This window comes from Neophocaena asiaeorientalis, unplaced genomic scaffold (assembly GCF_003031525.2).
Source record: "Neophocaena asiaeorientalis asiaeorientalis breed wild unplaced genomic scaffold, Neophocaena_asiaeorientalis_V1.1 scaffold684, whole genome shotgun sequence".
Taxonomy (NCBI): Eukaryota; Metazoa; Chordata; class Mammalia; order Artiodactyla; family Phocoenidae; genus Neophocaena; species Neophocaena asiaeorientalis.
In genome coordinates, this window is record NW_020174048.1 from 1,332,560 (window position 1) to 1,349,402 (window position 16,843).

A 16,843-nucleotide genomic window follows, 5' to 3' on the forward strand; every position below is an offset into this window, starting at 1 on the left:
TAGACGACGGGCCCGCGCTCAGACCCGCCCCTTCCGGCAGAGGCCCCGCCCACGGGCGTGGCCACGGCTTCGGCTTTTGTCCTCTGGGCCCAGGCCTGCGCCACGGCTGGTGTTCCCGGCTTGGCGCGGTCGGCCGCTTCGGCCGTGCTCAGCTGTTTGGCCGTCTCCTCTTCCGAGGGGCGGGTGTCCTGTCGCGGTCTCTAACCCTGTCAGGTAGCTCGGCCGCAGCCTCCGGACGTCCCTACCAGCTCCGCGCCTGGGCGGCGCCGCGCCCTTCGGCTCGTGGATGGGGCGTTTCGGCCTCGCTCCCGGGTGCCCTGCTGCCCCGCGGACGCTCCATTTGGTCGGGGAGCGATGCTCTGAGGTTCGGCACGTTCTGGTTGGAGCTCCGAGTCTCCGGAGAAGCAGTGTTGTGACAACCACGACCGCCGGGAAGTTTTAAGTTACTCTTTGTAACCCAGTAGCATTGCAGACCAATCCAGTGTTTATAAACTAGGTAATTATCTGCAGCGGTGCTCATTCCAGCGATCTGCGGGGCGCAGACGAGACTAAATGGAGCTGTTTGTCTTTCGAAATGAGTTGTTCACATTGAATCGTTTATGCGGTGATTTCCAGTTTTGACCCAGTTTAAAGCAAATGATGAGTTAAGTTTCATTTACTGGCCACTAGCCTGCACAAAAGACTTTAATACTATGACGTTATGTGGAAACGGAGACATTATATGGGATAGAGAGTAAACGTTGAATAAGAAAAAAACATATAATTTTAAAGTACAGTTGCAAGAAAGAGGTTCTTTTAATCCTTGCCTTCGTCGGCTCTAAAATGAGTTGTGTTTATCTTGATTTAAGAATAAAGGTGAGAAACAATTTACCCCTTCCAGTGATAAGCAAGCCGGAGTTTTCTTGTTTGTTTTTTAATCACGATGTCATCCCAATAATGATTCTTCATGTTTTCATGGACTTCACAGACACGTTAAACAAAAAAACTTATTCATTCAACAAGAAATATTTAATAAGCACCTAGCATGTGCTAGCTGCTGTTCTATGCAGTAGGGATGCAGTGGTGAAAAATGTCTATAAGACATTTAATTTATCCCTTGGGCTAAAAAGTCCGAAAACATTTGATTAGCTTTACAAAGTTCTTAAAGTGTATGCCAATGACTTTACCGTTTTCTGGATAAGGTTAGAAGACCAATAGCTAAGGCATGACTGTGACCACGCATTTTAGATATGCCACTAAAGAAAAGTGTTTAATTTTGAGGATAGATTGAAGAATTTTGGTTGTTTCAATTTTGTTCTTTGGAGTGTGTTTCAAAAATAGTCATTAAATTCTCTTTTCTAAGGTTATATTTCTAGTTTAACTGGAGATGCTGAAACCTATGGGAGTAAAAGAGATGAACATACAATTCTTTATGTTTTGAGGTGCTTAAAATATAAATCCGAACACATTCATCTCAAACTTGAATTGCCCTAAACAATATGTGCTTATCTTATCTACTCTACTTTCGATTTACAAATTTTGCTTTGAAAGAAAATGTAATGCTGAGAACTACATTTTTTTTTGCTGTTGTCATGAAGGACTAAGAAATGGCATTCGTGATATTTTGGAATCATTAATTTTAATATACTTTGCTCTGACCTAGACTGGGAGGGGTCACCTCAACGCTCACGCACTCTTTTGGTGTATGTGCTAATATATCTTCCCAGTCACTTTAATATTGAACCTGCAAGAGGAGTCATGCTTTTAAGCATCATTAAATAATGGGTATGTTTATCACTGTTTGAAGATTCCCAGAAGACTTAAGGTAGCATTGCTGCCTGCCAAGGGCTGAGCACCTTACGGGACCGATTTCCAGAGGACAAGATACCACTGTTAGTTTAAAAATCATGATGTCCTATGGCCAATTAAAACACGCCAGCTATCCAGATTCATGTGCGGGGTTTGGTGTTGTCTTACTAAATCTGTTTTCAAAACTTCTAGCTTTTTCCTTCAATTCCGCATATTCTCACAGATTGCAGTCAAGCCTTTTGTTCATTTTCTTATTTTACTGGCATATCTAATATCTGGGTCAGAGCTTTCTCTATCAGATGTTTTACTGCTCAGATGTTCTCCCACCTGCACAACAGGTGGATTTCATCAGCGATTGATTCTGCAATCCTTTTCTGAATTTGTTGGTGGGTACAGTGAGAGTGTTCAGAAGAACCTGCAATCTAAAGTACTCAGGGATTGGGTAATGCACCAGCAGAACTGTATTTGGGGAGTGTGTGCTTAGCACTGATGTGGAGGTCTCCTAATTCTGAACGACAGATTCCAACATTTTAGCGTCATGCACGCCTTAGAACACAATTCACGTTAGACTACCGTTTAGCCGCAGAGCTGGACTCCAGGGATCTTGGGGAAAAGTTTAAGTGCTCTAGGAAGATAATTGTTTGTCTCTAGTTAAGCACTTGCCTTTCTATAGAACGACCAAAACAAGCCCAAGAAAGAACTGGGGAACTTATGTGCTGTTTTGAGGACTGCAAAAGCAAAGGGGATTTTTTTTTTCTTTTTTCCTTTCCTTTCTTTTTCTCTTTCTCAATCCTTCTTTTTCTTTCTTCCTTCCTTTCTCTCTCTTTCATTCTTTCATCCTTTCGTTCTTTTTTTGACACGGTTTTGGAAGATATCAATAGGGACACATTTGTCGAGATAATTTGAAAGTAACTTAAAGAGAATCCACCTTTAAAAAGTCCCGTTGAAACCGCAATTCAGAATGTTTTTGTTCTCAAGAGACGAGATGACATAACTTTTAATCTTAAAATGAATCTCAGGCAGACATTTCCTACTACGCGTACTTGATGAATGGGTGGTGTCCTAGCGTCGCTCTTTCATGCGGAGACAGAGTGTGTGCGCTGGGGTGCAGACGTGCTTCGCCAGCAGGCGAGGAGCCGGCAGCTGGTGCCCGCCCCGTGAATCGGGCCCGACCGCGCGTGGGCCCGTCCCCAGGCCCGGGTTGCACCGGTCTGCTCAGTCCCGCGCTGAGAAGGGCGGAACGCCTCGGCCCGCGCGCGGCCCGGAGCGGTGACACCACCCTTGCCTGCCGCTCCCCTCCCCCACCCTGAGGCACTGCCCCTCCCCCTGCGCCGCAGCGGGCTCCGGACAGCCCGAGGGAGGCGGGGCGGCCTCTTTCCGACCGCCTCTTCCGGGGTAGGCGGGGCGTGACCGGGCCCCTTCCGTGTGGGCGGGGCCTGGTGGCCCCTCCCGGAGTGGGTGAGGCTGGCGAGTATCGGCGCGAGGCTAGCGGGGCGGCCATGCTGCGGACGCGCGGGGCCCCCGTGGGCTCCTCGCTCTTCCGGGTCGCGCTGGGCTTGGGGCCGGGGCCGCGGCCGGGGCGGGCGGCGTCGGGGGAACGCGGGCAGGGCTGGCTGCAGCCTGCGGGCTACGACACGGGCGTCACGGTGTACAACAGCCTCACCAGGAGGAAAGACCCCTTGATCGTGAGCGGCGCGGACACCGCCTCATGGTAGCCCCCGGGGATTGGGGGTGGGGTGGGGTGCTGCGGGAGGTAGGGCGGGAAGGGCTGTGGACCCAGCGTATTCGGAGGCGGGGCCTCTGCATGGAAAGCGGGATTGGGTGCTCAGGTGGAAGCATTTAATAAGTGATAAAAGCATGTTTAAAGTCATAGTGATTCACAGGTTCGGCTGTGCATTTAGCGATTCGAGTGTAATACAGCCCCGGCTATGCATTCCCCCAAAGTGGTTACTTTTCAAAAAAGGCATGATTATATGATGATCATAAATGAGAGTGGGGTGCCTTTTCTTGCAAACATGTTTCACATGGTGGATGTTAACTCTGTTCCTAGGTATAGCTGTGGACCAACTGTCTACGATCATGCACACCTGGGTCATGCTTGGTGAGTGTCCTGAGGTTGAATTTTCACACTTTTAGGGACCATTTATTTTGGAAAGAAGAAGCCTTTGCATGTTTTTGCCATCCCTCAAGTGGCAACTTGAGAATGCTGAATAATTACTGTATTGCAGGTATCGTGGGAAGCATACATGTCACAGTCTCGCTTGGTCCCATATCACAGGTGAGGAAGGTCAGGGAGGCAGTGAGGAGCAGTGAAGAAGGACCTGTTTTGGAATCAGATGCTTCTTGTTGGGTAGTGAGATGAAGCCTTTCCAAGGGCCCTTGAATCAGCTGGTCAGGAGTTATTTCTGGCCCCCATCGCTTATTTACTTCCCGGCTTTGGACAGGCCACTTTATTACTTTGTTTTTTAAAAAATATTTATTTATTATTCATTTATTTATTTTGGCTGCGCCGGGTCTTAGTTGTGGCACGCGGGATCTTCGTAATGGCATGCAGGGTCTTTAGTTGCGGCATGTGGACTCTTAGTTGCAGCATGCATGTGGGATGTAGTTCCCCGACCAGGGATCGAAGCCGGGCCCCCGGCATTGGGAGTGCGGAGTCTTACCCACTGGACCACCAGGGAAGTCCCCCACTTTATTACTTTGAGTCCTGGTTTCTTCATCTTTGAGGTGGGGATAATAGTATCCATCTGTTTGAATCTTCAGAGTTTTATGAAATAACTCGGGTAAAGTGCTGCTTACCCCAGTCCCTGAGGTGGAAAGTGTGGTGCAGGCTCCCCAGTTCTTGAGGATAGGTAACACGTTAGTTCATGAGGGAGGTCACACGTTAGGAAGTGTGAGAGCAGGGGTGGACCCTGGGGCTCTGACCTCCATGTGCCCCTTGTCTCCACCTGGTAATGGGCTGCCTTCTACGTTTGTTGAAGTTGCTGCTTTTCCTAATGTTTTCTCTTGTGCATCTTTTAAACTTGTTATTGTTCAGATCTAGATGAAAAGTCACCTTTATTCAGTACGTTTTCCAAAACTTTATGTATCACCCAGCAAGATCTGAATATTTTGTGTTATTACAAAGTAAATAGTCTAGGAGTCATTTTTTCCTTCACTTTGGGCTAACTTAACTGTTAATTATAAAAAGCATATTTTGATCTCTTTACTGAAGTATTAAATATGTTGGGGGAAATACTGAAAACAGTAGAGGTTATTGTATCTCCCACCCTGGAAAACCTCTCCACAAAGGCAAAAGAGAAAAACAGTTTTACTATCGAATAAGAATTAAACCAGAATGGGACGCACAGGCAGCTCGCTGAAAGGATTGCAGAGACAGAAGGGACTTGCAGTCTTGTGTGAGCTGAGTGGGCCCAGCTCTCTGGTTCAGGCAGGTCTGTAGTGTGGATTCGGGCACAGGTTAGGCCCCTCCCATTGGGTGGTGAACATTCTTGGTAACTTCATTTCAAAGTGAAGGCTCCCAGGTCCTTTAAACTTTCCTGAGTTATGAGACTGACAGAGGCTTGTTTAGCCATTAGAAGCACTTAGGTACATTTTAAGAGGACTGAGGAAGAAATCCTGAAAGAAAAGGGGAGTAGGGCAGAGCCTCTCCCTTATTTCCAACTAGCAGAATCAGGCCTTTCATTTGTAATTTGTATCTGTCCTTACAAATACAGAAAAGAGTACAGATCTTCAGTGTATGGCCAAGACCATGTTCATGGCTCTTAGATTGAGAAACAGAACGTCATCAACATCCCAGAAGCCTCCTGTCCGACTCCCTCGCCCAGGTCCCCCTTGAGGATACCACTCTGGGCATCTCAGCGGCACGTCATCAGGGAGAGTCCTCAATTTGGGGTGTCCCTGTGAGGTAGAACCCTAAGTGCTACAAGATTTCTCAAGAGGTTGTAATCTTGGGGGCAGGGATGGTCAGGGATGGTCAGGCACCATCAGGCACGGTCCACTGCTCTTAAGTAAAGTTTAAAATCCCAAAGCCCAGGACCGTGTCCTTCCGCGGGTCTGTCCCTACTCACTCTCCAGGTTCCTGTCTCCACACTCTCCTCCCGGCTCGCCCTGCCAACCTTTGTGTTAAAGAGACAGACACTTGGGCTTCTCTGGTGGCGCAGTGGTTGAGAGTCCGCCTGCCGATGCAGGGGACACGGGTTTGTGCCCCGGTCCGGGAAGATCCCACCTGCTGCGGAGCGACTGGGCCCGTGAGCCATGGCCACTGAGCCTGCGCGTCCGGAGCCTGTGCTCCGCAACGGGAGAGGCCACAACAGTGAGAGGCCCGCATACCAAAAAAAAAAAAAAGAGAGAGAGACAGATACTTAACAGACACAGCTCTTGCTACGTGCCATTCTAAACGCTGCGCAAACCCCAGCCAGTGATATCCTCTGACCACACCAGGTGGTGGTGCTCTCATCCCCAGAGTGTAAATGGGGATAGGACCCTGGCTGGGAAGTGCCGAGCTGTGGGGGAGGCGGGTGTCTGCCGAGTCCAGGTTCCCCGCTAGGTGTGCGGCCTCAGCCTGGGGAGCTGGTCCTGCACCTGGGCTTTCAGGGTACCCACGGTGCTTGTGGAGGCCCCGGGGAGCAGCCCCATGCAGGTGTCAGGGACCCGCAGCCCCCAAGGTCCTCTGGGCTGCGCATGTGATTTGACTCTTTTTTCACTGTTTTAGGTTCCTGTTAGCTTTTTCTCTTAAATCTCATTTCTTGTAGGGTTTTCCTGACTCGACAAAGAGGGGTACACTGATGATAACTATAGTAAGAATTAGTTGGAATTCCTGCTGCACAGGCACCAAGATGATGTACAGCAACCCTAGGACGTAGTGGACTTTTGCCCAGTTCATAAGTAAGCAGTCTGAGGCTTCCCAAGGATATTTAACCTTTTAGCTCCTTGAGAAGGAGCTTCGGAGATGCTTGTCCCTGGAATTCGGCCTCAGCTCTCTTGGGGGCGGGTGGGTGTTGGGAGTTCAAGGGATACAATAATGAGGCTCATTTTCGCGGGAAAATGATTTTATGAGCTCAAATTTAGGCCGTGTGGGTAACAGAGATGAGCCTGAGGTTAGCTGACCCTGAGTTTTAAGGTTGTTTTTATGGGAAACTAGTTTCTTGAGATTTTAAATGGATCTCAGATGTTACACCCTTTTGCTTTCACAAGTCTAAGTTACCCCCGTGCAGTCTGTCCATAAGCTGGTGTTTCTGTATTCCCCAGTTGTGGGCACGTTTCTTAGGAATGATCTTATCCAGCTTTGATGGGATTGTCCCTGTCCTGATTGGTCATTATTTGCTTCTATCCCTTGTCACGGCGAAACATTAGTTATTCTAGAACACGAACAGGGATGGTCAAAGCTCTCAGTATCTCGACCACCTCCTGAGCTTGCACCACAAGTGAATTTTTTTTTTTTTTCTGTGTGTGTGTGTGTGTGTGTGTGTGTGTGTGTGTGTGTGTGTGTGTGTGGTATGCGGGCCTCTCACTGCTGTGGCCTCTCCCGTTGCGGAGCACAGGCTCCGGACGCGCAGGCTCAGCGGCCACGGCTCACGGGCCCAGCGGCTCCGCGGCATGTGGGATCCTCCCAGACCGGGGCACGAACCCGCGTCCCCTGCATCGGCAGGCGGACTCTCAACCACTGCGCCACCAGGGAAGCCCCACAAGTGAATTTTTTATACAGCTGAATAGATGTAAACTCAACGTCTGTAAAGTTAAAAATGCTAATGTGGTGTCCTGAAATGGAGGCAGCACCTTTGTCAGTTTCTCACGCAGACCCACATGGGCCAGTCAGTAAAAGGCTTTTCCTTTTCTCAGCTGTCCTTGGAGCTGTCCTTGATATCACACACTCCCAGTCAACGTGCGTGCGGCATCACGTTAAAAGTACGGCACGCTTTTGAAGGTCACAGTGTCGACTTTCAGTTTTGAAGATGCCCTAACATTTTTTTCTTGCAGCTCATACGTTAGATTTGATATAATTCGAAGGATCCTGACCCGGGTTTTTGGGTGCAACATCATCATGGTGATGGGAATTACAGACGTGGATGATAAAATAATCAAAAGAGCCAGTGAGGTGAGTGTGGGTTCTCTTGATTAGTACTTTGACTGGTTAGTCTTCTAACCCCCATTTGACACTTCACAAGGCTCTTCAGGCCTTACTGTCCACACGTGGCCCTGCGAGGATACTCTGACAGGTTATCTTCCCGAATCGACTGGTTCCTTGGAGGCTTCCCGGCCTGAATGCAGGCCCTTCCCTGCCCCCTCAGCCTCCAGGGTAAATACCTCACTCCCTGTTTACAGAGGAAAGTCAAAAGGCCATTTTGGGGCTAGGGAAATTTAGCTCATAGGAGGTTTAATTTTCTCATTTGTTAAGTGAACAGGGTGCTTCTCTTATATCTCATTCAGCATTTAGAGGAAGTCTTGGGGGTAAACTCTAACCCAGGGATTAAATAAAATAGTTATATTTTTTATTTTTAAAAATTTTATTTAGTTTTTTGGCCATGCCACGTGGCTTCTGGAATCTTAGTTCCCCGACCAGGGATTGAGCCTGGGCCCTCGGCGGTGAGAACGCAGAGTCCTAACCACTGGACCGCCAGGGAAGTCCCTGTAGTTCTATTTTTATTTATTATTTATTTATTTATTTATTTTGGCTGCACTGGGTCTCAGTTGCGGCATGCAGACTCTTAGTTGCGGCATGCATGCGGGATCTAATTCCCTGACCGGGGATCGAACCTGGGCCCCCGGCATTGGGAGCACGGAGTCCTAACCATGGGACTGCCAGGGAATTCCCTATAGTTTTATATATGTGTGTGTATATATATATATATGTATATATTTTTTAAAATAAATTTATTTATTATTTTATTTATTCTTGGCTGTGTTGGGTCTTCGTTGCTGCACGCAGCCTTTCTTTAGTTGCGGCGAGTGGGGGGCTACTCTTTGTTGCGGTGCGTGGGTTTCCCATCGCGGTGGCTTCTCTTGTTGCGGAGCACGGGCTCTAGACGTGCGGGCTCAGTAGTTGTGGCGCACGGGCTTAGTTGCTCCGCGGCATGTGGGATCTTCCTGGACCAGGGCTTGAACCCGTGTCCCCTGCATTGGCAGGCGGATTCTTAACCACTGTGTCACCAGGGAAACCCCCCTATAGTTATATTTTTTAAAGTCTACTTTCAAAGGTTCACGTCTTCTGCTTTTTATGATTAGCAACTCTCTATAACAATTATGTATATCTATAACAGTTATCTCTAACGATCTATAAAAAATTGTTAAATTATCTAATTTACAGAAAACCTACATGGAGTGCCTTACATCCTGTAATTTAAAAAATGTATGAATATATATTTATATAGTTTTTTTAGAAAACGAGTTTATACTTTATATTCATAACCTGCTTTTTCCACTTATTGCATTTTGAGTGTTTTTTCACGTTAAGTATTCTTAAACATTTTAAAATAGTCTTACAACCTTCCGTCACACAGACATTGTACTTACTACCATCCTTATTTTTGGACTCTTGCATTCCTCCCATATTCTGTTATTTTCTCTCAGATTTATTTCCTAGAAACCCCATCTTCCTATTTCCTACCGATTTGCCTTTTTATTATTTTATTTTATCTTTTTTTTTTTTTTTTTTGGTACACGGGCCTCTCACTGTTGTGGCCTCTCCCGTCGCGGAGCACAGGCTCCAGACGCGCAGGCTCAGCGGCCATGGCTCACGGGCCCAGCCGCTCCGCGGTATGTGGGATCTTCCCGGACCGGGGCACGAACCCGCGTCCCCTGCATCAGCAGGCGGACTCCCAACCACTGCGCCACCAGGGAAGCCCCGATTTGCCTTTTTAATAACTAGACAGCATTCCACCGTTGGGGGCTACTCAGAGATTCCTCTGGACCTCCCCATCCTTGACTGTTTTTATTGTTTCTAGGTGTTAAAAATAGTGCTGCAGTGAATTTCTTTTTCTCCCCCTCTGTTTTGTTTGCTTAAATATTTTTCCCAAGGTGGAATTACTAGGTCAAATGATGAGCAGTTTATCTGATACTATTTGTCACCCTTCTTGGAGTTGGATCATTTCAGAGAGAGGTTACCAGCAGCGCCGAAAATGGGTTCCAACTTTAGACGTATTTCCTCATGTCCTCAGCACAGCAGCGTTTCCCATTTTTACTTAGTCTGGATAGTTCAGTGTGTCGTGTTCCCTTACAGTGGACTCGACTTCCGTTTCCAGGACTGTCCCTGAACTTCATTGACCATCCAGGTCCAGGCTTAGGCCTGGGACAGAGGCTTTGTGTGGACAGAGGTGAGACAGACAGTTCCTGGCCTCTGGACCTTGTGTCCGGCGAGGCAAACGGGCCCTCAGACGGATGCTCTGTGTGTGACTTAGTTTATTTTGTAAGCCCAGATTGGGGGTGGGGTGCAAAGAGGATCACTGCGCCTTTCCGGAATTCAGAAATGACTTATCGGAGGAGGTTCGCCCACGCGGGATATTAAGCGTTAGGAAGGGACTGGCACGTGAAGAGCGAGACATTCTGGGTGGGCGGGGGGAGAGCGTGTCCTGCGTGGAAGCCAATCCTGCAGGATCCCTGGTACGTGGGGCAGGCGGTGCCAGCTGGCGAAGCTAGAGAGGGAGGGCCGTCCCGGCCTGGACGATGCCCTGGGAGTTGGGCTTTGTTCCGTAGACCGTGGGACCTGCCAGCACGGGACCAGCTCGGTGCAGTGGGAATGGCCCGCTCTGGGGCAGGGGGATGCAACCAGGGACAAGGGCCTCGGGAGGGCTCGGTGGGCGCCCTGCACTGGGGGAGGGTGCGTGCTTCGTGAGTGGAGAGAGAGGGAGTTTGAGGTATTGGAGGAAACCCAAACCAGTCTGAAGCTCAGCTCAGGGCTGTGTTGAAATAAAAATACGCATGCGGTCTTTGTCGTGGTTCCTGGTCCACAGCTGGAGTGATAGTGTCTTCTGTGAGCTAATGGGATGACCAGTGGCTGGGGCCTCTAGATGGTGTTGGGATGGGGGCTGGTGCCAGAAAGACCAGCCATGAGTTGAGCTGGAACTTTCACTCCCACTTGCATCCCTCCACCCCTGCCTACCTCCTGTGGGGGGAGAGGGGCTGGAGGTTGAGCTGATCACCGATAGCCAGGGATTTAATCAACCTTCCCAAGGATGGAGCCTCCATAAAACCCCCCGACGATGGGCTCTGGAGCTTCCCGGTTGCTGGACATGGAGGTGCTGGGAGGTGGTGCCCGCCTGGCCCCCCTGGGGCGAAAAAAAGTGGAGGGCTCTCCTGAGTTCTGTGACTCATTTCATCAAACCTCCAAATTTCTAGTTGGTGGAGAAAAGTGCTGTTGGCCTGGGGACCCCACTACTGCAGGTGTCCGAAGTGGGGCGGTCCTGTGGGACTGAGCCCTTAACTTACGGGGTCTATGCTGACCCCAGGAGCTGGTGTCAGAGTAGGATTGACGGGGCTTCCCTGGTGGCACGGTGGTTAAGAATCTGCCTGCCAATGCAGGGGACACGGGTTCGAGCCCTAGTCCGGGAAGATCCCACGTGCCGCGGAGCGACTAAGCCCGTGCGCCACAACTACTGAGTCTGCGCTCTAGAGCCCGCGAGCCACAACTGCTGAAGCCCACGTGCCACAACTACTGAAGCCCGCGTGCCTAGAGCCTGTGCTCTGCATCAAGAGAAGCCACCGTGATGAGAAGCCCGCGCACCGCAACGAAGAGTAGCCTCTGCTCGCTGCAACTAGAGAAAGCCTGTGTGCAGCAACAAAGACCCAATGCAGCCAAAAATCAATAGCAATAAAATAAATAAATTAAATTTATTTTAAAAAACAAACAAAACGAATAGGATTGACTTCCAGCTGGAGTCAGAGGGTCGGAGAAGTGGTTGGCATTGGAAAAGACACACCACGTTTGGTACCAGAAAGGAGCCACTGCAGGGCTGGAGGTGAAGATCAGGCGGTGCCGGTGCTGGTGGTTCATCATCCCATCCCTGGTTCTCTCTGACGGTTTATTTCGAGCCCTGGCCTGATTCCGTCTGCCTGGTCTCCAAATCCCCCGCCTGTGTCCGGTGTCCCTGCGGTCAGGTGTCCACCCTGGTCCACCACCGGAGCCTAGAGGCGAGGTCACGAGGTGCCGACGTGGGAGCTGCCCCTCCCTGGGGACCTGTGAGGGAGGGGGAGACGGGGGCAGGAAGGGGGCGGGCGGCTTGGGGCCGCAGGGGCGGGGCCCCAGCCCCGACCGCCAGGCGCGCCGTGCGCTGCTGCTGTCGCTGTCCCTCTGCCCTGCCAGCGGAGCCGTTTGCCCAGGACCCTCTGACTTCAGTTTGTGCGCAGCCACTTGCTGGGGTGGCAGCCCTAGGGTCCTAGAGTGGAGTTTTTGAGCGAACACGATGCAGGAAGGAGTGTCCTATCGTCCACGGTGAGGACAGACCAAGGGGAAGGCGGGGGGGCAGGCGTGCGACGTCCTTCTGGAATCTGCTGGGATCCGGGCGGGAGCCGAACAGGGTCCGGGACGCTTGGTGGGAAGGTCGGTCCCGCGACGCGGAGCAGGGTGGACGCTGGAGCCCCGCCTCGCTGGCCGGGGGTAGGACGGAAAGGACAGAAGCCTGTGACCTGGCGTGGCAGCTGGGTGAGTAGCCTGCAGGAAGCCCGCGGCAGGCAGGGCCGGCGTCTGCAGGTGCAGGCTGCTCAAGAAGGAGGGCGCCCGGGTCGGCCTTTCACCTGTCCTCACGCCCAGCTGGGACGAGAGGCCGCACAGCCGTGTCCCCGCACTGGGCGCTTTGGGGTTGGCTGTGAGTCTTCGGAGTCGAAGGTGGAGCTGTCCAGCCGTGGCGGGGGCTTGGCGGGTGGGCGCCGGAGGGGAGAGATGGGGTGCGCGGGGGGTTAGAGGAGTGTCAGCCGCGGGGTGAAGGCTGGGTGCCTGGGGAGGGAGGGGCTGGGCGTCCCGGAGCACAGGAGGAGTGGGGCTACAGAGGGCCCCCGCGGGGAGTCGTCGCTTGCTACTTTATAAAGAACTTGCGCTACTTAGAACGTGAGAGTCGGTAGGATTGGTTACAGATCCTAAGCGCAGAGAGTGTTTTAAGTTCTGACACCTGAGCGTTTCAGTACTTATTACACAGCAGGATGCTAACCTGGCATCAAAGGGTCTCTTCTGTCCTCAAAATAGAGTCTTACTTCAAGATGATAAACCATTCATCTGACACACAGAGGTACGAAGATACCCATTTGTTTCTTAGGATCCAGCAGAGACGCTGTTCTTTTTACTGAAGGCGAACTTTGTTGATGACGGCCACACCCTTCATGCCATCTGCTCCAGCACTTGCTCTTAAAATACTTTCAATTATAATATTTCACTTTTCTGAATCACTTCCTTGACTTTAATTTTTGGCACAGTTTTCTAGTTCGTCAGGGATAAAAACCGCAGGAGGATTTCTGGGGTAAGGATGAAAAGAAACGAGGTATATTCGCATGGTCGCATTCTGTGTTAAGAAAAACGATGATAAACGTCTCAGCGATTCAAGCCGAGTTACTCTCTCTGTGCTTTGGAACCCTGGCCCGCGTGCCCTTCCCTCCGGGAAGAAGGCTGGACGCACAGCTGAGGGCGAGGGCTGGACCGGCGGGGTCCCCTGCCAGGGAGAGCTCAGCTGAGGTGATCCGGCGGGGGTCTGAAATAACAGGGACCAGGACCCCGTGTCAGCAGCACCTCCTGTAGGTGGTTCTGTGTAGAGAGCAGCGCGAGCCCCCCCGTGGGGTGGGCCCAGCTGCCTAGAACTAAAATGTTAGTTTTGGAATATGATTCCCTCTCCCCCAAGCCAGCAACAGCTCGTGCCCACTTCCAGTGCACTGTCGCCCGTGAGCGCTCGCAGCCGTCCTCACCACGCGTGGAGCGGGACACGCCTGTTTGCGCAGAGGTGTCCCCGACGCGCCGTGTGTCCGTATTGCCGGAGCTGAACACACTGGTCCTAGAGCTCACACGGAAGAGCAGAAAGCGGGAGTAGCCAGGACAAGGGAGGGAGTAGCCCTACCCGATGTCAAAGTTAAAAACCTATAGAAAGTTGTTGTTTTTAATATAGTCTTTCCCTTTTCTTAGCACAGCTTTGCTGAGGTGGAACAGACCTGAGGGAAGCTGTGCATAGTGCACACAGCGTGTGCAGCCCGATAAACCCTCCACACCTGTGACCATCACCGGTGTCGAGATGGTGACCGTTACCACCCTTCCCCCCAGAAACCCCATCCTCCAGCCTCCCTGCGCCCTACCCCGAAGCACCCCGTCCACTTTCTGCGTCTCTGGGGGCTGTAGAGATTAAACATTAATTTACCGTTGCATGAAGAGACAGACGATGGAACACACTAGAAAGGCCAGAAATAGACACAGTAAATCATGGAAATTTATTTTATGATAAAGATGGCATTTCAGATCATTGGGGAACAGATGAATTACTCAGTAAAAAGTGTTGACAGTTGGGTAACCATCTGGGGGAAAAAATAAACTAAAGTTGGATATATGCCTCACAACCAAATCTGAAGCAGATCGGATTTCACATAAGAGAAGTGGAACCACAAATTACTGGAATAAACCTTGGGGCACTTTTTATAGCCTCGTGTTGGGGAAGGCTTTCCTAAGTTTGTTTCCAAACCCAGAAAAGATGGAGAAATGTAAAAGATTGCTAAATATAAAAAATTTTCTGCCTGCCATAAAATAGCCATAAGGTTGAAAGCCTGAAAAAAATTGAAATTCACAACTGCGGATAAAAGGTTGATTTCTTTAAAAAAAATACTTCCTACATATCAATAAGAAAAGACCTAAAAGACCTACAACTCTGTAGAAAAAAGGTTAATTTCAGATGGTTTAGTGTAGATGGTCCCTAAACACATGAGATGTTTAAACTCCCTCAAAATATGAGAAATGCAGCTTAAAGATGCAACGAGAACGTGCCCTTTAGTGTCGCGTCGACGAGGTCTAGCCATCCGCCAGCACTGTGCCCGAGCCTGGCGGGTCAGGTTCAAGGTCCTCCGGAGGCGCTGCCAGCAGCCTGCCAAGGGTGTGCGTGTGTCCTCGACCAGGGCGTCACGTGCGGGTCTGTAGCTCAGGCTGCGCACTCGCGTGGGTGTCACGGCCGGAGACGGCAAGAGCGCGGAGCGGGTGGTGCGAGGTTCACGCCCGGCTGGGAGACGGGCGCGGACGCAGGCCTGCGTGGGAAGGTGGCGCTCGGCGCACCGTGTGCCCGGGTCCCGGATACCGTGTGGCGTCAGCCGAGGAGACCAGGCGCAGGTGCGTGTGGGGCTTTTGAGAGGAGGTACAAGCATGCAGCTGACCACACTTGTGCTCCTGGGACGACTCTGCCGGTGTTTGCCTTGCGGGAGCGGGGCCGGGCTTGGGCACATTGACGTGGCTGGTGTTCTCCAAGAGAGAACTACCGTGCGGGAGACAAATCAGGTAAATACTGATCCATTAGATGCTGATCTTTGGGTCCCACATTGCGTGTTATTTGAAACTTCTCAATCGTCACGATGACACCGAGTTTTTCGGCGTTATTGTTCGGTTGGCCTTTTGTCCTCTGGATAGATGTACGGTAGCAGATTTCTTGTTTAGGAGGTCTGCTGTGCCACAAGGCCACGCTCAGGAGAAGGCCCAGTGGGTCTGGGTGCCCTGTCTGCGCGGGAGTGATATGAACAAGGGTCTTGTGTCCGCAGAGCTGTCTCACCCGCGTGCACGGGAATCCCCGGAGCCATCTAAGGGGTGACTCGGTGGGACTCTCCACCTTGCAAAGAAAGCTGAGGCAGAGAGGTTTGTTGTCTTGCCCCAGACCACGCAGCGAAAAAGACGCTTTGTTCACCAGGTTTATTTCTTCAGTAAACGTTCCTGGCCTCGGTTTCCAGTACGATTCCTTTTTCGGGCCCTGGGCTGGGACGAAGGTGGCCTCAGGGTGACGGGGCTCGGGGTGGCCTTCCACTTGAGGAAGTTTCCTTGTCCTCCGGAGCGGGGGTGTCTACACCCTGACACTGTTTCACGGGGTGGGGTGAGGGGAGCAGACGCAGGTGCCGGCGGAGCTGAGAGCTCACAGTCGTGGACCCGCGTAGGGTTTCAGGACGTCAGGGTCGGGCTGTGTGCTGGGAGTGTTTTTCTGCTGAAAAGTAAGAAGCGCTCTAGGGAGGATTGTCGTGTGTGCCGGACCCCCTCCCCGCGTGAATCCAGAGCCCCTGCGTTCAGAATGCAGCGTACTTCTCTGGGGGTTCTGCTTGCCCCCAGACGTCCAGCCCTGGCCCCTCCAGATTGAATACCCATCACAGCCCCCATTGACGGGGACTGCATTGCTTTCAGATGTTTCTGAGACATTTCCTCATACAGGTACTTGTGACTTGTTTTCTCTTGCCCCCTGAGAGATAAAGGGGTAAAAGTCGGGAACTCAAGTGGTTGTGTGTTGGACGGGGTGACCTGGCTTGCCCTGGTCCTAGAAGAGCAGAGGCTACTTTGTAGGTCTTTGGGTTTTGTTTTGAATTATATAACGGAAATCATGACACTGTTTATTCCTTTTTCTCTCTGACCAGAAAGCAGGTCAGTAAACCTTTTTGACCAGCTAAGGGGCTAGGACGATTAAATGCCCCTTTGTGAGCAGGACCGCGTGGAGGCCGTGCCGTGCGGCCCGGGAGGGGCGGCCGTGCCTCTGGGGTTGCGTCGTGAGCCCCCCAGACTCTCATGCTCTCCTCATCTTCTTACAGATGAACGTGTCTCCCGCTTCCCTGGCCAGTCTTTATGAAGAAGACTTTAAACAAGACATGGCAGCCTTGAAGGTAGGTGTGTGATGAGCAGCTTGGACGGTGGACTCTGGGGCTGACCCCCTCCGCGTGGAGCTGGGGAAACCGCGTCTCCTCTGCTTTCTTACAGGTTCTCCCACCCACCGTGTACCTGAGGGTAACTGAAAACATTCCTCAGATAATTGCTTTTATCGAGAGAATAATTGCTAACGGGCACGCTTACTCCACCCCGAAAGGTAGCGGTTATGTTATTAACCTGATGGCTGGGTGAGACCCTGTAGGATTTTGACAG

The 16,843-nt window shown here is 51.2% G+C and overlaps 1 protein-coding gene across 5 annotated transcripts in view; it reads left to right on the top strand.

Annotated features, from left to right (window-relative positions):
* Positions 1-3,262: 3,262 nt before the first annotated feature.
* Positions 3,263-16,843, top strand: part of CARS2 (cysteinyl-tRNA synthetase 2, mitochondrial) — a 35,603-nt gene continuing 22,022 nt past the window's right edge. For 4 of the 5 annotated variants that reach the window (XM_024754010.1, XM_024754012.1, XM_024754011.1 and 1 more), the window contains exons 1-5: positions 3,263-3,499; positions 3,839-3,889; positions 7,768-7,885; positions 16,516-16,587; positions 16,682-16,787. In XM_024754010.1, coding sequence (XP_024609778.1) covers positions 3,288-3,499; positions 3,839-3,889; positions 7,768-7,885; positions 16,516-16,587; positions 16,682-16,787 — 559 coding nt within the window. In that variant the 5' untranslated portion in view covers positions 3,263-3,287. The remainder of the gene's footprint in view (positions 3,500-3,838; positions 3,890-7,767; positions 7,886-16,515; positions 16,588-16,681; positions 16,788-16,843) is intronic. The other variant, XM_024754013.1, reaches the window with a different exon arrangement.